This window comes from Eleutherodactylus coqui, chromosome 13 (assembly GCF_035609145.1).
Source record: "Eleutherodactylus coqui strain aEleCoq1 chromosome 13, aEleCoq1.hap1, whole genome shotgun sequence".
NCBI classification, from domain to species: domain Eukaryota; kingdom Metazoa; phylum Chordata; class Amphibia; order Anura; family Eleutherodactylidae; genus Eleutherodactylus; species Eleutherodactylus coqui.
In genome coordinates this window covers 17070837-17094503 of record NC_089849.1, presented here as the reverse complement: position 1 = coordinate 17094503, position 23667 = coordinate 17070837, and the positions used below count along the sequence as shown (strand labels likewise).

The 23667-nt window shown below is 43.5% G+C and overlaps 1 protein-coding gene across 1 annotated transcript; it reads left to right on the top strand.

The window, feature by feature from the left end:
- Positions 1-16271: 16271 nt before the first annotated feature.
- BHLHE23 (basic helix-loop-helix family member e23) lies at positions 16272-17146 on the top strand. The gene has a single exon (XM_066586947.1). It carries the CDS (start codon positions 16283-16285, stop codon positions 16949-16951), a length of 669 nt encoding a protein of 222 aa, XP_066443044.1. The 5' UTR covers positions 16272-16282; the 3' UTR covers positions 16952-17146.
- Positions 17147-23667: the final 6521 nt, after the last annotated feature.

The window sequence follows — 23667 nt, the reverse complement described above, 5'->3', positions numbered from 1 at the left end:
CTACCAGCCCAGCAATAATAGTGACCCCCACAGTAGCCCCAATAGTATTAGCCATCTGCTATACCAGCCCTGCAATAATAGTAACCCCCACAGTAGCTCTAATAGTATTAGCCCTACCCTATGCCAGGCCAGCAATAATAGTGCCCCCCACAGTAGTCCCATAGTATTAGCACTCCCCTATACCAGCCCAGCAATAATAGTGACCCCCACAGTAGCCGTAATAGTATTAGCTCTCCCCTATATCAGCCCAGCAATAATAGTGATCCCCACAGTAGTCCCAATAGTATTAGAGCTCCCCTATACCAGCCTAGCAATAATAGTGACCCCTCACAGTAGCCCAATAGTATTAGCCCTCCCCAATACCAGCCCAGCAATAATAGTGACCCCCACAGTAGCCCTAAAAGTATTAGCCCTCCCCTATATCAGCCCAGCAATAATAGTGACCCCCATAGCAGCCCCAATAGTATTAGAGCTCCCCTATACCAGCCCGGCAATATAAGTGACCCCCACAGTAGCCCTAATAGTATTAGCCCTACCCTATGCCAGGCCAGCAATAATAGTGCCCCCACAGTAGTCCCATAGTATTAGCTCTCCCCTATATCAGCCCAGCAATAATAGTGATCCCCACAGTAGCCCCAATAGTATTAGCACTCCCCTTTACCAGCCCAGCAATAATAGTGACCTCCATAGTAGACTTAATAGTATTAGCCCTCCCCTATGCCAGCCTAGCAATAATAGTGACCCCCTACAGTAGCCCCATAGTACTAGTTCTCCCCTCTACCAGCCCGACAATAATAGTGACCCCCACAGTAGCCCAATAGTATTAGCCCTCCCCTATACCAGCCCAGCAATAATAGGGACCCCCACAGTAGCCCTAAAAGTATTAGCCTTCCCCTATGCCAACCCAGCAATAATAGTGACCCCCCCATAGCAGACCCAAAGTATTAGCACTCCCCTTTACCAGCCCAGCAATAATAGTGACCTCCATAGTAGACTTAATAGTATTAGCCCTCCCCTATGCCAGCCCAGCAATAATAGTGCCCCCCCCCCAGCAGCCCCATAGTATTAGTGGTCCCCTATACCAGCCCAGCAATAATAGTTCCCCCACAGTAGCCTCATAGTATTAGCACTCCCCTTTACCAGCCTAGCAATAATAGTGACCCCCACAGTAGTCCCATAGTATTAGCCCTTTCCTATACCAGCCCAGCAATAATAGTGACTCCCACAGTAGCCCCAATAGTATTAGCCCTCCCCTGTACTAGCCCAGCAATAATAAAGCCCCCCACAGTAGCCCCATAGTATTAGCACTTCCCTCTACCAGCCCAGCAATAACAGTGACCTCCACAGTAGCCCCATAGTATTAGTTCTCCCCTCTACCAGCCCAGCAATAATAGTGACCTCCACAGTAGCCCTAATAGTATTAGCCCTCCCCTATGCCAGCCAAGCAATAATAGTGCTCCCCATAGCAGCCCCATAGTATTAGCGCTCCCCTATACCAGCCCAGCAATAATATTGACCCCCACAGTAGCCCCAATAGTATTGGAGCTCCCCTGTACCAGCCCGTTGATAATAGTGACTCCCACATTAGCGCCATAGTATTAGTTCTCCCCTCTACCAGCTCAGCAATAATAGTGACCTCCACAGTAGCCCCAATAGTATTAGCCATCCCCTCTACCAGCCCAGCAATAATAGTGACCCCCACAGTAGCCCCAATAGTATTAGCCATCCCCTCTACCAGCCCAGCAATAATAGTGACCCCCACAGTAGCCCCAATATTATTAGCCCTCCCCTATACCAGCCCAACAATAATAAAGTCCCCCACAGTAGCCCCATAGTAGTAGCGCTTCCCTCTAACTGCCCAGCAATTATAGTGACCTCCACAGTAGCCCCATAATATTAGTTCTCCCCTCTACCAGCCCAGCAATAATAGTGACCCCCCACAGTAGCCCTAATAGTATTAGCCCTCCCCTATGCCATCCCAGCAATAATAGTGCTCCCCATAGCAGCCCCATAGTATTAGCCCTCCCCTATACCAGCCCAGCAATAATATTGACCCCCACAGTAGCCCCAATAGTATTTGAGCTCCCTATTCCAGCCCGGTGATAATAGTGACTCCCACAGTAGCCCTATAGTATTAGTTCTCCCCTCTACCAGCTCAGCAATAATAGTGCCCCCCACAGTAGCCCCAACAGTATTAGCCATCCCCTATACCAGCCCAGCAATAATAGTGACCACCACAGTAGCTGTAATAGTATTAGCCCTCCCCTATACCAGCCCAGCAATAATATTGACCCCCACAGTTGCCCCAATAGCATTTGAGCTCCCTATTCCAGCCCGGTGATAATAGTGACTCCCACAGTAGCCCTATAGTATTAGTTCTCCCCTCTACCAGCTCAGCACTAATAGTGCCCCCTTCAGTAGACCCATAGTATTAGCACTCCACTCTACCAGCCTAGCAATAATAGTGACCCCCACAGTAGCCGTAATAGTATTAGCCCACCCCTATACCAGCAAAGCAATAATAGTGACTCCCACAGTAGCCCCATAGTATTAGTTATCTTCTCCAACAGCCCAGCAATAATATTGAGCCCCACAGTAGCCCCAATAGTATTAGAGCTCCCCTATACCAGCCCGGCGATAATAGTGACTCCCACAGTAGCCCCATAGTATTAGCACTCCCCTATACTAGCCCAGCAATAATAGTGACCCCCACAGTAGCTCTAATAGTATTAGCCCTCCCCTATGCCAGGCCAGCAATAATAGTGCCCCCCACAGTAGCCCCATAGTATTAGCCCTCCCCTATACCAGCCCGGAAATAATAGTGACCCCCACAGTAGCCCTAATATTATAAATGCTCCTCTCTACCAGCCCAGTAATAAAAATGTCCCCCACAGTAGCCCCATAGTATTAGCCCTCCCCTCTACCAGCACAGAAATAATAGTGACCCCCACAGTGACCCATATACTTACCCTCCTCCTCGTCTTCACAGCACCGATGCTCCTCTCAGCGCTGCTTCCGGATGAGGATAGCGGATGCATACATTGTCGGCAGTTTGTGCATCTGGCCTGCAGCACTGCAGAGTGATTACCGTCCGGGGAGCCAGAAAGCGATTTCAATGGTTTTGTTTTCATTAGTGGTATTCTCGCCTGTTAGGCCTCGTTCACACAAGCGACACAGCATTGCCGCGAGAAAATTGCAGCAATATCACATCACTGGCCCGTGCGATATTGCTGCAGTTTCTCGCGGTAATACCATGATTTTGTAGCACTACAAAGTCGCATGTGGTGCTACAAAGTCATGGGACTTTGTAGCTCCACATGCAAGGATTTTCGGGGGAGGCCTGAAATATAAGCCCTTCCCCGAAAATAAGCCGTAGCTGAAAAAGAAAAAAAAACCCACATACATCACCTTAGACGCGCTGTCAGCCCGGCCGCAGCTTCTCCCCGGGTCCCCGACACTGATCTTTTTCTTCTCTTCTGGACGGGAATTTAAAAAATCCCTGTCTCTTAGAAGTGCTGGCTGTGATTGGCTGATGCTTAGTAACTCAGACGGGTTCCATGCTACCCCCAGGGGAGGAGATGGTAGAGCCCCATGACAAGGCCTCAATTTACCCCGCTATCTCCTCGGCTGTGGGCCTGCTCCTCAGACACTGCACCCTTCTGCCTGTTCCTCTGCTACTGTGACAAGACCACCTGATATCAACTTCTGGCTTTCCACCTGACTACATTACCCACCTCATCTCTTTTTGATGCAAACTGAGACTTCCCGCTGCTGACTCCTGGCTCCTCCCCAACTACTCTTCAGACTTGAGTCTGCTTCACCGGAGGCTCCTATCCAGCGCTGGTAAGACACTTTACAAATTAATCACGCCCAAAACAAGGAGCCCGTAGTGACCACTCTGCAGAAGCAAGTTACAGAGCTCCAGGAGTTTTGACCCTCCTATCAAGAGAAGTTTGCTGGATTACAGGCACTGGTGCTAGATCAAGAAAAGGAAGTAATCAGTTTACAAAGGCAACTTCTGGATTTACATCACTCCAGCTCTGATGTCCGCATGGCACTGCCCGCAAAATTCAGGGGGGGCCGATCGTCATCAGTATAGAGGCTTCCTTTATCAATGTTAGATTCATTTCCAGATCCAGCCCACCTTGTTTACCAGTGACAGGAAGAAAGTGTTTTTCATCATTAACCTCCTCACCAATCAGCCGTTCGCATTGGGCCTCGCCGTACATAAAGACCAGTAGTAATCTCCTTGACAGCTTTGATGCTTTCACGACCACTATGGGTCAAATCTTTGATGTTCCCAAACAATGTGCCAGCGCTGAAGGGAGGTTACATAACCTAAAACAAGAACAACGTTCCATTGCAGAGTATATGGCATTATTTCAACGCTGGACAAATGATGCCACGTAGAACCCAGCCGCACAACAGAGCCAATTCCATTAGGGATTATCTGAGTGGGTATAGGATGAACTAGCCAGAGTGGAGACCCCTGATAATCTAGAATATTTTACCCAGCTGTGCATCATAATTCATTAGAGACTTTCCAAGCGACGAAAAGAGAGATTGCAGGGTTTGTGTACCAACACCCCTTACTCCTTCAGTCAATTCACGTTGAGGCCCTAGCCGAGAACTGAAGCCGAACCAGAACTGATGCAGGTTGATGTTATCCGCAAACCACTCTCCACCACGGAAAAAGAAAGGTGCCAGGCTGAAAATCTGTGCCTTTACTGTGGATACTCGAGACATTATGCCGTAAACTGTCCAAATAACACAAAGGACTCTCGCCCTAGCCACCATTAAGACCATGTCCAATTCAGCCTTCATTAAACAAGGGAATGCCACCAAATACACCTTTGCATCGGTAGTTCAGGATAGTGTGAAAACTCTTCCCCAGCTCCATTTTCTTCCCAATAGAGATTTTAACAGGTACTCAGAAGATGCAGTGCCCAGCAATGTTGGATTCAGGATCGGGAGGAAACTTCATGGACTTAAAATTCGCTCTTCACAAAAACATTGACACCAGGCTTAAGCCCATACTGATCGATATGGAAACCGTGAATGGGTCACCCTTGTCCTCGGTACCTGTCACACGGGACACAATCAAACTGGAGCTCCGCATGAAACGTGACCATCAAGAAACAATCAGCTTCCAACTCCTCTTGTCCCCTAAATTTCCACGGATTCTCGGGACCCCCTGGTTCTCTACCTATAATCCCTCTACCAACTGGGAAGCAAGGAGCATTGCCTTGCCTTTAGAATACTGTAAAGAGAACTGCCAGATAGCACCATCTGCCCCTAAGCCAGTGCAAGACCTTGAGGATGGTCAACAGAACTTTGCGAAATTACCAGGTAACTACCAGATCTTCAGGTATGTCTGCAGCAAGAAGAAAGCTGACCAGCTGCCACCTCATCGGCCGTATGACTGTCCTATAGAGCTGCTTCTTCGATCTTCTATTTCATTTGGGCATATCTGCAATCTCTCAGAACCAAAGTTAAAGATCCTTCAGGAACATTTGGTTTCAGGTGGTCTTGGAATAACTCCAAAAGAATAACCTCTATATAAAACTAGAGAAGTGTGAGTTTGAACAGACCCAAATGCAATTTTTGGGATTCATTATCTTCCCAGATGGCTTAAGTATGGATCCCAGCAAGGCTAAAACCATCCTAGATTAGCTCACTCCAAGAAATGTGAAGGAAGTATAATGCGTGATCGGTTTCGCAAACTTTACAGAAGATTTATCAAGGACTTCTCAATAGTCATCTCTCCCATCACCTCCTTCATAAAGAAAGCACACGTCTGCCTGCTCCCTGGAGGCACAAGTCACTTTGGAGAAACTAAAGACTCTGTCTACTTCAGCACCGCTACTGATCCACCCAAGACCAGAATTGCCTTTTGTGGTGGAAGTGGATACCTCCGACTCCGCAGTAGGAGCCATCCTGTCACAACAAGTCGGAGATAAGATGCAACTACAGCCTTGTGCATTTCTATCCTACACTTTATCACCTGTGGAGAAAAACTACAATGTCGGGAACAAGGAACTTCTGGCCATCAAGGTGGCTTTCACTGAATGAAGGCACCTCTTACTGACCGTAAAAATTTAGAATTTCTCCGTACTGTCAAAAGGTTGTCTGTGAGACAGGGGTGATGGATCCTGTTCTTCTCCAGGTTTCATTTCATTGTGTCCTAACGCCCTGGTACCAGAAACGGCAAGGCAGATGCATTGTCCAGGATATTTTCGGAGCCTGAAGAGAAGTCAAATAAAGACCACGCAATTCTGTTCCCCAAATTTTTTGGGGTATCCCGCATTCTGAGGACCTCCTAACAAAGCTCAAGGGAAGCTATGAAAGTGACCTATTCCTGAGATATCCTTCTAAGGATGTGAAGCTATCTTTCAAGAATGGACTTTGGAGGGCGAGAACACCAACTATGCGTTCCCAAGGCTAGTCGACTCAAAGTCTTCAAATGGGTTCACCATTCCAAGCTGGCCAGTCATCTTGGGGTCACAAAGACTCTGGAACTCCTTTATTCCTTCTGGTGGCCCGACTGCAGGAAGTATGTGAAGAGGTATGTCACCTCTTGCGAGGTATTTGCTCGGAATAAGATGCCACGAGCTCACCCTCTGGGTTTCTTACAACCACTTCCAATCTCATCCAGGCCACGGGAGTCTATATCTGTAGACATCATTGTAGAGCTACCTCCCTCGAAAGTGATGACCGCCATTCTTGTTGTTGTGGACTGACTTATGAAGATGATTCCCTTTATGCCTTTTAAAGGAATTCCCACCCCTGAGTACACCATGGTGTTGATGATCCGAGAAGTTTTTCACCTATAAGGCATTCATGATAATGGATTTTTGGACAGAAGGGTACAGTTCACATCAAAGTTCTGGAAACACTTCTGGCTCTTCCCTGACTATTCTCCAGACATGAGGCTGCTACACCAGAGGCTCCTATCCAGCACTTACAAGCAGGGTGATTGTCCTGACAAGAACGGCTCTGCATCTCTTAACTAAGGGCCTAGTCAGTCCTAGGAGATTCAGGTGTCCGCGTACCTATGGACTGGAGGCGATTCAGGTGTCCGTGCACCTACAGACAGGAGGCAATTCAGGTATTTGCGCATCTGTGGACGGAAGGAGATTTAGGCATCCACACACCTACAGGCGGGAGGGGATTCAGGCGTCTGTGCACCTATAGACGGAGAGAGATTCAGGCGTCCACGCACCTATAGAGGGAGGGGCACAAAGAACATCAAACATGAATTCCAATCTAAATCCAGACTAACACCGACAGAACATAGAGCTAGACTCACAGACCAAACTGGATCCAGACAGAGAGCTGCACAGCACACATCCTCACACTACAGAATGACCCACACCCAGGAATGGGAGTGACCGGGTTAAATAGACTCACACCAGGGCTGATTGGCCAAACAGGGAACACACCTCCCTGTCGACCAATCAGTCCATACACCATAGGAGATATTACAACATAGTGGGGAGGAAGGCCCCAAGGAAGTATTTCCAACAGACAATTTCACAGGAACCTTTTGACAGGTAAGAGGTAAAAAGCAGAGCTGAAGCCATAGCCACGTCGACCAGGTAATAACGTCACCCTGGTGCTGCTACCAGTTATGTATGGCACATGGTAACACTTGGTATTATGGCATTAGGTATCTGTGTGTATGGCAATAGATGGGTATATGTGGCTCATTAATAGAATGCTGGCAGAAAAACAATATACTGCAATACCTCAGTATAAAAAATAAAGGACATTAAAAGTTCAACCCACCTTTCACATGTCCATAATAAAAAAATAATAATAAAACAAAAAAATCCCAAACATATTTGGCATCAATGTGTCCAAAAAAAGTCTGATCTATCAAAATAATGCATTATTTATCTTGAACGCTGAATATTGGCAGAAAAATGGATAAATGAAGTAGTGATGATTTTTTTGAAAATGGAGAGTAGGAAAAAAAACGCAGGCCACATCATTAAGGCATGTGTCACACGAACGTATTCACATAGCGTTTTGCACGCGCAATACTTAGTGAAAAGAACCCATTGATTTCAATAGGTTTGTTCACATAAGCATAATTTGCGCATGGATTTCGCTTGTGCAAAAAAGTATGCAGCATGCTCTATTTTCCTGCGTATTTGTGGAAGAAAAGAGCACATATTGAATTAATTACACTAATTGCCCATTTCAATTAATGGGAGCATGTTTTTTTTACGAGCGCAAATATGCAACTCCTTTTTGAAAACATGCATCACAAATGCCTACATAAATGCGCTTACACCCATGTGCCACCGGCCACCGTCACTGAACCGGTCCGAAAAATCAAGTCTGGAGAGCAGAGTGCTTTTACACGGGACAACTGCCGGGTGTTGACAGCCTTCCTAATTGCACATCCAAGTGGAAGAATGTATCAAGTGGGCTACCACAGGGTCTGTCCTGGGACCAGTGTTGGTCAACATTGTTATAAATGATCTGCAGGAGGGAATTGATGGGAAACTGATCAAATTTGCTGATGACACAAAGCTCGGAGGGATAGCTAACACTAGGGAAGAGAGAGAGAATATTCCAAAAGATCTAGAAAAGCTTGCACTGTGGGCGACGACTAACAGAATGGTATTTAACAAGGAGAAATGAAAGTCCTACATCTGGGCAAGAAAAATGAAGAAAGCACATACAGAATGGGAGGAATTGGGTTAAGCAGCAACAAATGTGAAAAAGACTTGGGTATACTAATAGATCATAGACTGAACATGAGCCCTAGTGAGTAATGAGTGATTTCTCATTTGTGTCCCGCTTTTGCATCGGCCGATTATCATTTACAATCACTCATTGGAGCTACTTCTAGCCCAATAGTTGGCTCATGTAAAAGCACCCTGAGAAGTCTAGGTGGCTGCAGACTTCAGGTAACTGAGTGTTCAGGTGACAGGTATTCCTCACAAGCCCCACCCCTAACCCCTCCCAACTCGGCCTATGTTCTCAATGGGGAGACAGGAATAGACCACTACCAGACACCTCTAGCAGTGGCTTATCTACCTTGTTGAAATTTAACATGTCCAACCCTTCTTTCCCGCAATATGTACCATCAGGGGAGAGTCAAATCATCCCCATACACATTGTATGGTAAACTGCTCCTACTAAAATCAGTGAGTTCAGCCAAGATGTATCTAAATATTTATGGACACCTTTAGAATTAGACAGCTGCTCTGTCCTTCCCCCATGCTTTACACTGCAGCTCTGCTTGTCCAAATAGCATACATTAAGTGATGCTTTCCCTAAAGCCTGGTTTAGACACAACGATTATCGTTCAAAAAATCTTTTGAGTGATTTTTGAGCAATAATCGTTGTGTGTTTTTTACAGAGCAAGATGACCGCTCAAACTTTGAGCGATCCTCTTGCGCTCCGAGCGGGGGATGCAGAAGACAAGCGGGGTAGCCATTTCCCTCATTAGCTAAAGTAAACACTTTATATGTTGTTTGCTCAGGTGGGAGTGTGTTTATGTGACCAGGAGGTTTTTAATTAGTTTAAAGAAAGGTCATTGTCTACTGCCGCATGAGTAAACAAGTAGTCCTTGTGTTTAGCAAGGCAAACGATCACCCAACCCCTCAAGTCCTTTGACAGACTAAACAGATGTCATTTAACCCAAATAAAAAGTGAAGGAACTAACGACTATTTTTATGCAGGCTGAAATCAGCGATAAACGACACGTGAGCAAATAGTGAATGATGGCTGCTTCGTTTACATCTAACGATTAACAATCACTTTCGCTCGTTTGAATGAAGTTTAAACGATGATCGCTGTATGTAAATAGGCCTTTAAAAAAAAACATAATTAGCACACAGAGACAGTGGAGTAATGTTATACTTTCAACGCTGGCAGCATGTAGCCCATGAAGGAAGCAACATGTTGTGTCATGGGCTTGGTGGTTATATAAGGTGGGCGATAGGCTTCTGCTCCCATATCACTCGTTGTCAGGGGTAAACGGGCTGTGTGTGTGTGACATGCATGTAGCAGAGCAGTGTGTGTGACGTGCATGTAGCAGAGCTGTGTGTGTGATGTGCATGTCGTAGAGTTGTGTGTGTGTGATGTGCATGTAGCAGAGCTGTGTGTGTGTGACGTGCATGTAGAAGAGCTGTGTGTGACGTGAATGTAGCAGGGCTGTGTGTGTGATGTGCATGTAGCAGAGCTGTGTGTGTGAGATGCATGTAGCAGAGCTCTGTTTGACGTGCATGTAGCAGAGCTGTGTGTGATGTGCATGTAGCAGAGCTGTGTGTGTGACATGCATGTAGCAGAGCTGTGTGTGTGTGTCTCAAGTACCCTGTTGGTCTGCCTCTATCTTGGATACCAGATGTGATACAGGCAGGCATGGAGGCTCTAGCACTTTGTTCGGCTGCCTTTAGCTTGGATACAAGATGTACTATAATAAAGTGGGCATGGAGGCATACAGGTTCCGAATGGTATCCTGCAGCGCATCCCTCGATATTTTCTGTAACTGAGCCTCTACATCATACAAACATGTAGGCTCTCACAGTTGGCATCCCGGATGGTCCCATACATTTTCTATTGCCAATAAATCTGTCCATCGGGCAGTGGCAATGTTGTGGGGGCATTCCTGTGTCACCCTTGTATGAGCGGCCGAGCCTTTCCCTGCTGGAAAATGTCTCTTAGAATCCACCATGAGAGGAACACATGTGGCTGCGGGGTGTCCGGAATATATCCTTGAGCTGTCATTGTCTGTCGTACCACTGCTAGGGGTTACCAACTGTCGTATGTCTTGGCCCCCTAGACCAAGTTGCCACGGGAGGTGGTGAGTTTTCCTTCAATGTAAGTCTTCAGAGGCTGGGCAGACATCTGTCTGGGATGATTTAGTGATCCTGCACTGAGCAGGGGGTCGGATCCGATGACCCTGGAGGTCCTTTCCAACTCTACCATTCTATGACCATCGCAGCAGTAGTGGGGGTAGTGTACTGCTCTAAAGCAAAGGCAGGATTGAGGCGCTCACCCCCGAGGTCTCCAGACATGAACACGGCGGTCGTCAGCAACCAAACTAAACTTGGATTCGTCATTGAACACAACCCGGTTCCACTCCATTGTAGTCCAGTTTTGTCATTTGCACATCCACTGCAAATGGAGGCATGCTGGGTGGGTGTCAAAGGCAATACATATAATGGGCGCTGTGGGATCTAATGTCCTTCAGCCGAATGTCTGGAAATCGTTCCGACAGACACAGGGGTGTAACGATGGTGGACAACAAAACAGTTGGAGTTGCTCATGCTTGTCGGTTGATCAGACGATCCTCTCTGCTGGTGGTCTGTCAGGGACGTCCTGAGCACGGTTACCTTGTGTGCCCTCACACATCCACTGGTCCCAACACCTCCTAACAGTCTGGTCAGACGCTCCTCTCTACTGGTGGTCTGTAGGGGGCGTCCTGATCCCAGTCACCTTGTGTGCCCTCACACATCCACTGGTCCCAACACCTCCTAACAGTCTGGTCAGACGCTCCTTTCTACTGGTGGTCTGTCGGGGGCCCTGAGCCCGGTCACCTTGTGTGCCCTCACATATCCACTGGTCCCAACACCTCCTAACAGTCTGGTCAGACACTCCTCTCTACTGGTGATATATAGGGGGTCCTGAGCCCGGTCACCTTGTGTGCCCTCACACATCCACTGGTCCCAACACCTCCTAACAGTCTGGACAGAACGGCCCAGTGGGGGACAATTCATCGATACGATCCTCCAGCTTCTCACATCCCAATAATGCGCCCCTCTCAGACTCTGGTAACGGGGTGAAATCTCTTCTCTGCGTCGTAGAGGCGTCTAGTGGCCAACAAGCTCTACAAGCGGAAGAAGAGGTCACTACACACAAGGAGCCTCCAAGAGACTCTTATAGGCTATGGGGGGAACCACTTTTAGGGCCTCAGGTGGTAACTGCATACCGAGTTTTGTAGCAAAACGACAACTTCTAGGGGCTGGATTTTTGGGGGGCAAAGAGTGTACATGCACCACTGCTGACTATATGCTTTGCCATTAAATGAGCACTAAACAGGAGCATATATAGAACCCATTAGACCCCACAGCAAAACTTACAATTGAGCCCCCCGCTCAATACAGTATGCCTATAAGAAAACTTCTATAGCACGACAGTCTTAGATATTACATACAGAACCTCTGTTTTAGTATGTCCCTAAATAATATCGCCACCGTATAATAAATAGCAATTTTACATCTACACAACAGTAATCACGGTGTTGCATAAATCTTTTAACCCCTTCCCGCCCCATGACGTAAGGGTACATCAGGGGAGCAGGGTACTTGCCACAAAATGACGTACCCTTACGTCATAGGGATAGCGCGACATTATAGCAGATCTCGCGCTATCCCGCAGCGGGAGCCGGCTGTCACTAGTAGCCGGCGTCACGCTGCAAAAGTGTGGGGGCATCGGAGATGTGCCCCCTGCTGTTAACCCCTTCCCTGCCGTGATCTAAGTAGATTGTGGCAGGGAAAGGGTTAACAGAGGGAGCACGCTCCCTCTGTGCCTCCAACCAGCTCTCGCCATAACATTGCGAGAGCCCGGCTAGTTGCTATGGCAACAGGACGCCAGATACTGGCATCCGGTATTGCCATAGCCTGCGATCGCTATAGTAAGCGATAAGGCATGGCAGGAGAGAAGTCCTGCCATGCCTTATTGTAGCGATCTGCAGTGCTGCAGTAAAAGTCCCTCAGAGGGACACAAATAGTGTAAAAAAGAACAGAAAAATAAAGTACAAAAAATAAAAAAGTTCTAGGACTTTGAATGCAGTGAGTTTAGAAAAAAATAATAATTTCCAAAAAAGGGTTTTTATTGTGGAAAACTTGAAAAAATCTAAGAATTTTGGTATCGTTGTAACCGTACCGACCCGCAGAAAAAAATTTTGTGTGTCATTTATGCTGCATAATTAACGCTTAAAAAAAAAAATCTCTGGCAGAATTGATGCGTTTTCTCTCCCTACGATCATAAAAAAAATGATAAAAGTTTTACAATATAGTCTATGTACCCAAAAATGGTACCAATAAAAACTGCAGTTCGCCACGCAAAAAACAAGCCCTTATACGGCCGCGTCGGCCAAAAAAATAAAAAAGTTATGGCTTTTGAAAATTGGAGATGAAAAAATACCAAAAATCGTTTGGTCCTCAACGCCAAAATAGGCCGTGTCATTAAGGGGTTAAGAAAACTTTATTTCTCCATAAAATGCAACATTTCGACCAGAGAATTGGTCTTTATTAAGCTTGTCAAGCTCAGTTCTCTGGTCGAAATGTCGCATTTCGTGGAGGAATAAAGTTTTCTTAAAAGATTTATCCTGCACCTTTATATTCTGCCACAGAACATCTTCTTCTGTACTGGACTTTACTGAAGGAACGAAGGTTCAGGTTCCTGTACACTGTGGCTCCTGCATTTGATTTGTGTCCCACCCGTGTTGGATATCATTGAGTGCTGCCGGGGAAATCCTTTGGTGTTAGTGATTACTGTGCTGTTACCTCCAGTGATGATGATTTCAGACTTTTCAATTTTCATTTTTCTTCCATATCTGCCATGAAGATTTCTTCCTGTCACAACTCATCTCTGCACATTCTGTTCATCCTGCTGCCATTATTTGCAGCGCCCCTCTTAGAGACCCCCCATAAATTAAGAATTTGCCCTCCGTAGCCCCACAAAATAATAGTGCCCCCTCTGTGACCCCATAAAGTAATAGCTGGCCAGCAGCAGAACTCTTCTTTCCCAGTACTGAGAGTGGGAGATTGGGAAAGAGTCAGGCTTGGCATCAGGCAATGCTACGAGTTAAAGGGCCTGAGCGCGTCATGTAGTGGGATCTGGGGTAGAGCCATTCTGCCTAGACCCCCCTGCCTCAAGGGCTTGATAAGCCCACTACTGACACCAATAATATATATATTTATTTGGGTGTACAGGTCAATGTAATCTATTGTTCCCTGTTATCAGCCATTTCATCCAGAGAGAAAGTGAGAGGCTGACTACAGAGCTCTTGAATAAACTGATTGACAGAGTACATACAATAATCCATGTGACCCCCTCCCACCCAGTTCCATGATGGCTACTTTATGTCACATACCTCCAGTGAGAATCTTCAATAATGCAAGCATCATTATAATGCAGCTGCACTATTATAAGGCACAGCATTTAGGTTTAGTGGCCCATTTAAGCAGAAAAGCCCACTAGATGGCATCCTTACAATACAAATGGATTGATAGGGCCAAGTGTATTAATGCAAGAAAAAAGCTAAAATGTTTACTGCTCCTATAGGGGCAGAATAGACAAATGCTGTATGACCTATTGGGGGTCCAAAGCTGTATAATAGTAGAACAAACATTATATAAAACCTAGCAGAGTGGAATATGCCAAAGAACTCTGGCACTTGTAGTTCTACAATCCAGTGGATAATGAGAGTAGTTGTACATTCTCTCCTTGTCCTGCAGATGGCAGTACATAGATATGGACCAATTCTCCAATATCAGGCAAGGGCTAGCAGTTATTATCTGAACCAACAAAGGCAAAGGCTCCATTAAGTACTGTAGACTCTATTATAGACCCCAGCTGTGTGTTTAGGTGCTTTTTGAATATCTATGCGCCCCCTTCGCCAAAGTAAACTGGACACTGGCACCACTTCTTTCATAAAATATGACAATAGAGACAATGTAACAAGGTAGCCACGTAAGGGCTCATTCACATAGGCATATTTTCGTTCCATATTACGTGCATGTGTATTACGAACAGTAATATTTGGACCCATTAATTTGGATTGGATGATTTAGATGTGCGCTTTGCGTATTTTACGCATGTAAAAAAAATCGCAGCTTGTCCTATTTTGAACTTAAATATCCATTAAAGTATATGGGATCACGTAAAACCACGATAAATATGCAGTTGTATTCTTATTAACTGCATTTTTACATATGTTGGTAGGAGATCGTGGTTAAAACATAGTGACATCGATGGGGCCTTCTGGCATTTTTTGCGCATATGAAAAATGCAGTGAATATGCGCAGAAAAAAAAGCGCGTCCACCAAATACACAACGGATATGCAGTAAAAATGCTAATATTTCATGGATCAAATTGCATACACCCATGTGAATGAGCCCTAAGGATATATCCACATGGAAGGGTTGTTTTTTTTCAGCTCTGAAATATTGGCCTGATTTTTCATGGGATTTTTACGCATTTCTGTGATTTTTCCGGACGATTTTCATCCGTTTTGCATCCTATTTTTTTGCATGATGGGCGAAATGATGTAATTAAAGGTTTTGCACACTTTGTATTATTACCATGGTTATACAAGATAGAAACGGATAGCAACACAAATTGCAACAAAATAGGATATTCCGCGGTTTGTTTTTTTCTCGCTTGTCTGATTAAAGGAAATCGCACGTAAATAAAAGCATTTCCAATAATATGTTTTATTTCCATCTGATTTTTGGACCAGAAAAAAATCGGACTGAAATCAGATGAAAATAAAGCATATTACTGTAAATGGTTTAATTCACGTGCGGTTTTTAAAATCGGATGAACAGTCCGAGCAAAAAAAAATAAATCGCAGCGTGTTCTATTTTGTGATTTTCTGGTCCAAAAACTTAACGAAAAATTGTTTAAACTATATTATCCTTAATCTCACAGGAACTATGGACTGTGCTCCTCTGCCCAGCTGTGAAAGGGTTAACCAAGCACCAATGTAATGATTGGCCGGGGCTGTACTGTCCCTAAGGACTATTCATGCTCATATAAGCAGTGACTGGAGCCCCTTCCCTGCTCTACAGACTGGCAGGAAGGGAATAGCCCCCCAAATGCAAGCTTGGGAATAGAATAGGCAATGCACCTACCCTGAGACTATGAGGCTGCTAGCTGGAGCACAGCTGTGTGAGACTGACTGGCACTAGCTGTGCCTGCTGAAGTTGGCACTGTACAGCTGCTGTCCATGGAAGACGTTTTGCAGAAGTATTAAGGAGAAGACAGACTGGCAAGTGGCTTTGCATAGTACTGGTGGGCAGTGCAATTCTGGTGAGGCTGGCACTGACTAGAGCAGATGAGGGTGAAGCTGGCAGTGGACAAGGCAGTGGGCAGAACTGTGCATTGTGACGCCGGCAGTGGGCAGAACAGTTCAAGGTGAGACTGGCAGTGAGCAGAGCACTGACTGGTAGTGGGCAGAGAAGGGTTGGTTGGAGCTGGCACATCGGATTACAGCCCGTAGCTGCCCCCCACACACTTCTGGTCCATGTATTTATGAGTGTCGGGGAGGGAGCTGCACAGGGCATGGCTGATCTGAAATCTGTCCCTGCTGATGCCTACATGTCCCTGGCACAGTCCTATGGGCAGAGCTTCTATGGAGCTCTCCGTGGTGCTGAAGGGACGCGCAATTACGCAGGAGGACCTGCAGTTCTAGACTTCAACCCAAGCTCCAGGGACAGGTCTGGGGACAGCAGCGATGACCAGACCGGGGATGATGAGGACAGCTTCGACCCTACAAAGGGCAGCCCATCCTATGACAATGAGGGCAAACTTACTGGCAAGAAACCCAAGGAGCAGCGATCACTGAGACTGAGCATCAATGCCAGGGAGAGGAGGAGGATGCACGACCTGAACGATGCCCTGGATGGGCTCAGATCTGTTATCCCTTATGCCCACAGCCCATCAGTCAGGAAACTGTCCAAAATTGCCACCCTGCTCCTTGCCAAGAACTACATCCTCATGCAGGCCCAAGCCCTGGAGGAGATGAGGAGACTGGTGGCCTATCTCAACCAAGGACAGACTCTCAACACCTCCTTGCCACCATTTGGACAATCTTCAGTCTACCCTTACCCTGGTACAAATGTGCCCAGTACTGCTGAAAAATGCTCAGCTTTCCCTGCTGGCACCTCCAGCCTTTGCAAACATTGCACAGACAAACCTTGATGGACCTTCTCATGTAGACCATTTCCAGGACTCCAACCCCCATCATTGTCCCATCATCTTCTCAGGACTATCGGTAATATTTCACCGGTCATCCTCGTCATCATGATCATCCATGAGCAGAGCTGTTCATTCATTGTAGGTGCAGAACCATAGATCGGGTAACGTCGGCCGACAATTGCTGATATGATTAATCGCTAATAAATGGGATGTCAATGAATGAAAAGTTTGGATCGTTGCTTTCTTCTATGTTTCATTACATTGCAGATGAGGATGATGGTGGTGATCATCATGGTTAAGATGAGGGTGATTGTAACTAACGGTGAGAAAAAAACTCCATCATAAATACATTGACCAAAGCTGATTTAATAAACGGTTTTATTCTGCAAACTGTGGCTGATACCACAGAACACTACCAGGTTATCAAGGTGTACAATTAAAGGACATCTATTCAGATATGTGCATTAAACCAGCTAGCAGGACTCTTGCTTGCTCGCTGCCCCGGTAATTGTGATTTCCAATCTGCTTATTAAATGGGTATTAATTTAATTTATTTGACTATTTTGTTTATGACTGTGACTAATATGCAGCCATTCTGTTAATTACTGCCATACCTAAAGAAGTTAGTAGTAGTAGTAATAGAAGTAATAGTGTTTTAGCAAAAAGTTACATAATTGTTGTGTCTATATTGAATACACATATAGCAGAGCTGAGTTTGTCATGTGCCATTGCATCATTCTGTGCTGCATGTGTTGTAACTCAGTGTGCACAAAATAAAAACTGGGCATAACAAATTCAGCTCTGCTACATCAGTGATAGTCATATCTAAGGTCATATCTAAAGGGGCAGTGTTATGGTAGCATTATATCACCAGTATTATATTGTTATTCCTGGAGCTGTAAGCATACCCTATTATTTGAACTCATGTGTATGACAACTTCAGCTCTGCTACATCTGTTGCTGTCTGTGGTGCCTTATAGGATAGTATGGTGGTGGGATTATATTACTATTTGTTATCGTTGGAGAAGTACGTTTTACCCCATTATCTCAACTTTGCTGTATGCACCAAGAAACATGTATGTGACAAATTCAGCTCTGCTACATCTTAAATGGCCATGCATATCTAAAAAGGAAATGTATTAGTGCACAGTGATTCTCACATGTAAAGGCACTGCCTTTGTGGTCTTAGCACAGAGTATTTAGCATTTACCTCATGTATGTATATAGAGATGCTCATCTCTACAGTTCATTCCTCATGTCTAGCCACCTGTACAGCAATACTGAGTTTGTCATGTAGCACTTCTCATTGTGATATAATGTGTTACCAGGGGTTCTCCAGGTAAATGTATAGCATTATCTTCACTTAGGCCCGGATTCACATGAGCATATCTGTACGTGCACACGCATGGTGCAGCGTTTTTGAGGAATGAACGTTGCCTCTTTGTATGCGCATTCATGTATTTTACCGTACTTTTTGTGAACGCAAAAAAATACACACCAACGATCCCAGCCATAATTAGTCTAACGAGTTTAAGATGTGTTTGTTTTGCTGCGCAATTATGCAGTGTTTCACGCATCTTATGGCATATTGCGTGCATATTTGCGCATCTACATTGACTTCTATGGGGTCTTTTGGTGCGCAAATGTGCAGGAAAATAGAGTATGCTGTAGGGTTTTTTTGCACAACTGGAACGCACAGGAAAAATACGCTTATGTGAACAAACCCATTAAATTCTATAGTTTTATTCACTGCGTATTGTGAGCGCAAATACGCCCGTGTGAGGGGGGAGGGGCTTAGTGAGTTATCAAAGTGAAATAGAAGAAAAAAAGTTAAAAGAAACAGCTAACTGACAAATTAAGCTCTGCTGCATCCGTACGTATGGTTGGAAATACAGCACAGCTGATTTCGTCGGATGTAGCTGTGTGGAGTCTGGGAAGTAAAGCAGGGTTTAGTTTAAATGCGTACATAATGTATGGAGTTCAACAATGTCCGCCTGGGATTTAGAGGAAGCGCAATGTAAGATCTGAGGTATGGAAAGAAGAAGATGTCGTTAGCTGTATGGCATCTATCATTCTTGTGTGCTTTATATGGTTTTTGTACATAAAGGAAACACTTCAGCTCTGCTACATTGGTTTCAATACATATTATATTGTGTAAATAGTACTTTCTGCATGTATCATAATACATAGGTGCGGGTTCTAGGCTGGGTAACAATCAATGTAAAAATAGTGATTTCACCGTGACCGATGCATGTAGCCTGTAATGCAATGATCCCCCAAAATGTAAGAATAGCATTAACTTAATGAAATGGAAAATACTGATCATATGAGGATGGATGGATAGATAGATAAGTAGGCAGATAGATAGAGAGGAGATAGATAGATAGATAGATAGATAGATAGATAGATAGATAGATAGATAGATAGATAGATAGATAGATGATAGATATGAGATAGATAGGAGATAGATAGATAGATAGATAGATAGATAGATAGATAGATAGATAGATAGATAGATAGATAGATAGATAGATAGATAGATGATAGATATGAGATAGATAGGAGATAGATAGATAGATAGATAGATAGATAGATAGATAGATATGGGATAGATAGATAGATAGATATTAGATAGATAGATAGATAGATAGATAGGAGATAGATAGATATGAGAGAGATAGATAGATAGATAGATAGATAGATAGATAGATAGATAGATAGATAGATATGAGATAGATAGATATGAGATAGATAGATATGAGATAGATAGATAGATAGATAGATAGATAGATATGAGATAGATAGATATGAGATAGATAGATAGATAGATAGATAGATAAATAGATGATAGATATGAGATAGATAGATAGATAGATAGATATTAGATAGATAGATAGATAGATAGATAGATAGATAGATAGATAGGAGATAGATAGATATGAGAGAGATAGATAGATAGATAGATAGATAGATAGATAGATAGATAGATATGAGATAGATAGATATGAGATAGATAGATATGAGATAGATAGATAGATAGATAGATAGATAGATAGATAGATAGATATGAGATAGATAGATATGAGATAGATAGATATGAGATAGATAGATAGATAGATAGATAGATATGAGATAGATAGATAGATAGATAGATAGATAGATAGATAGATAGATAGATATGAGATAGATAGATAGATAGATATGAGATAGATAGATATGAGATAGATAGATAGATATGAGATAGATAGATAGATATGAGATAGATAGATATGAGATAGATAGATAGATATGAGATAGATAGATATGAGATAGATAGATAGATAGATAGATAGATAGATATGAGATAGATAGATAGATAGATATGAGATAGATAGATAGATAGATATGAGATAGATAGATATGAGATAGATAGATAGATATGAGATAGATAGATAGATATGAGATAGATAGATATGAGATAGATAGATAGATATGAGATAGATAGATATGAGATAGATAGATAGATAGATAGATAGATAGATAGATAGATAGATAGATAGATATGAGATAGATAGATAGATAGATATGAGATAGATAGATAGATAGATATGAGATAGATAGATAGATAGATAGATAAGTAGGCAGATAGGTAGATAGATATGAGATAGATAGATAGATAGATAGATATGAGATAGATAGATAGATAGATAGATAGATAGATATGAGATAGATAGATAGATATTAGATAGATAAGTAGGCAGATAGGAAGATAGATTTATCAAATGTCGCATGTAGTTGATAATTTCGCAATGTCTAGCGGTGTAGTACCGTATCACCTTGCACACCCCCAGCTGTTGGAATGAGACTGCGACAATTTTGCAACCTTTTAAAAAAATTGCAATTCTTAAATCTATTCCAAACTCCAACTCACCTCAAGCCCCGCCCCTATTCTAGATGCTTTTGAAAAGTGAAGTGAGAGACGGAACATCTCTTCTTTTTGGCGCAAATCATTTGACGCAAATATATCTAAATTGACCAAAAAACATAAGAAGAGGCGCCACTTACCCCAGAGTTCTGACATAACAACGGTAGTAAATGTGCGCCATTATTCACAGTGTTATGTAACGTCTTAATCAAATCGGCGTTTGCAAACCATTACAACTTTCTATTGTTTTTCCACTTTATAGAAGCAGAACAAAGAAATTATTGGCGGTGCCGGACCCCAACGTTGCCCGACAAATGCTATTGACTATAATAGGGTCCATCAGGTTTCCATTCTGGTATCCACAATATTACTTTAAAGAATAGTGCTTCGTGCTACTCTGTGCGTAGAATATAATAATGGACGATGTAGCAGAGCTGAGTTTGTCATTTCCCGATATTACAATGTCTTTTCCTAGGACTGTGACTCACAATGTCCATCTAAAGATCCAGATGATGAATCTAGCTCTGCAGCATCTATACGAAACCCGCTCTTTCCACCATGAGACTACTTGTGCCGCCTGAGATGAAATCCCAGACACATAGGAAGCACCAGAGCTCATTCTGTGTTCATTAGCAGCTTCCTCGTTGTGTCTAGGGCCCTGGGCAGGGACATGTCTCAATAGATCTGTCACACAACCCAGGGTGGGACCAGTTAAGGTTATTAAATCGATTTACAGAGCTGTCTGCCATCCTGTGCTAATTGGAAGTAGAAGGATTTTGTCCTGGAACCTGACTCCTTTCTGGTATTTAACAACTAATGAAGACGTTACTGAGGCGTCTTGTGCTTACGAAGGAGACAACATTCATCTTTATCATTCCTGACATGTAACAAGCTTCGTTGTTTGACCTTCTAAATAATGGAGGCCATAAACGAGGCACCTACAAAACCAACATCAGATACTGTACATCTACTCTTCTGCTTTTAGAAAGTTCTAGACTGTTCCTCTTGGTTTATGCATATTCTCACAGTCTATGCTATGGTCATGTAGTATGTTCTACACTATGGTCATCCTCATGTTCATTGCTATGTCTATTCTCATATTATATGCTATGGACATTGTCACGTTCTATGCTGTGGTCATTCTCACATTCTATGCTATGGTCATTCTCACATTCTATGCTATGGTCATTCTCACATTCTATGCTATGTCTATTCTCACATTCTGTGCTATGGTCATTCTCACATTCTATGCTATGGTCATTCTCACATTCTATGCTATGGCCAATCTCATGGTCCATGTTATGGGCATTATAAGGTTCTACGCTATGGACATTCTCACATTCTATGCTATGGTCATTCTCACATTCTATGCTATGTCTATTCTCACATTCTATGCTATGGTCATTCTCACATTCTATGCTATGGTCATTCTCACATTCTATGCTATGGACATTCTCACATTCTATGCTATGGACATTCTCACATTCTATGCTATGTCTATTCTCACATTCTATGCTATGGTCATTCTCACATTCTATGCTATGTCTATTCTCACATTCTATGCTATGGTCATTCTCACATTCTATGCTATGTCTATTCTCACATTCTATGCTATGGTCATTCTCACATTCTATGCTATGTCTATTCTCACATTCTGTGCTATGGACATTCGCATGGTCCATGTTATGGGCATTATAAGGTTCTATGCTATGGACATTGTCACGTTCTATGCTGTGGTCATTCTCTTGTTCTTCTTTCCTATAGTCATTCTCACTTCTACGCTACGGTTATTCTCATGTTTTATTCTATGGTCATCCTCACATTCTATGCTATGGACATTCTCACATTCTATGCTATGGACATTCTCACATTCTATGCTATGTCTATTCTCACATTCTATGCTATGGTCATTCTCACATTCTATGCTATGTCTATTCTCACATTCTATGCTATGGTCATTCTCACATTCTATGCTATGTCTATTCTCACATTCTATGCTATGGTCATTCTCACATTCTATGCTATGTCTATTCTCACATTCTGTGCTATGGACATTCGCATGGTCCATGTTATGGGCATTATAAGGTTCTATGCTATGGACATTGTCACGTTCTATGCTGTGGTCATTCTCTTGTTCTACGCAATGATTATTATCATCTTCTATTCTATGGTCATTCTCACGTTCTTTCCTATAGTCATTCTCACTTTTACGCTACGGTTATTCTCATGTTTTATTCTATGGTCATCCTCACTTCTATGGTATGGACAGTCTCACATTCTGTGCTATGGACATTCTCACATTCTATGCTATGGACATTCTCACATTCTATGCTATGGACATTCGCATGGTCCATGTTATGGGCATTATAAGGTTCTATGCTATGGACATTGTCACGTTCTATGCTGTGGTCATTCTCTTGTTCTTCTTTCCTATAGTCATTCTCACTTCTACGCTACGGTTATTCTCATGTTTTATTCTATGGTCATCCTCACTTCTATGGTATGGACAGTCTCATGTTGTGTGCTGTGGTCATGTTCACGTAGTATGCTGTGGTCATTCTCAGATTCTATGCTATGGATTGTCTCATGTTTTACATTACGGGCATTCTCATGCTCCATTCTATGATATAGACTTTCTAACGTTCCATGCTGTGGCTTCATATTATGGACATTCTCCTTTTCCCAGTCCATTCATTTTGAGTCCGGATCCGTATCTGGAGAACATTATATCACTAATGCATTATTTTTCTTAGTTGGTTCTTACTGATATCTCCTGCATGAACCTCCTATCCCCTACCTATACCATTACATATAG

Bases quoted from the DNA above. Each gene is read 5' to 3' on its own strand.
- BHLHE23 (XM_066586947.1), top strand. From the start codon at position 16,283: ATGAGTGTCGGGGAGGGAGCTGCACAGGGCATGGCTGATCTGAAATCT.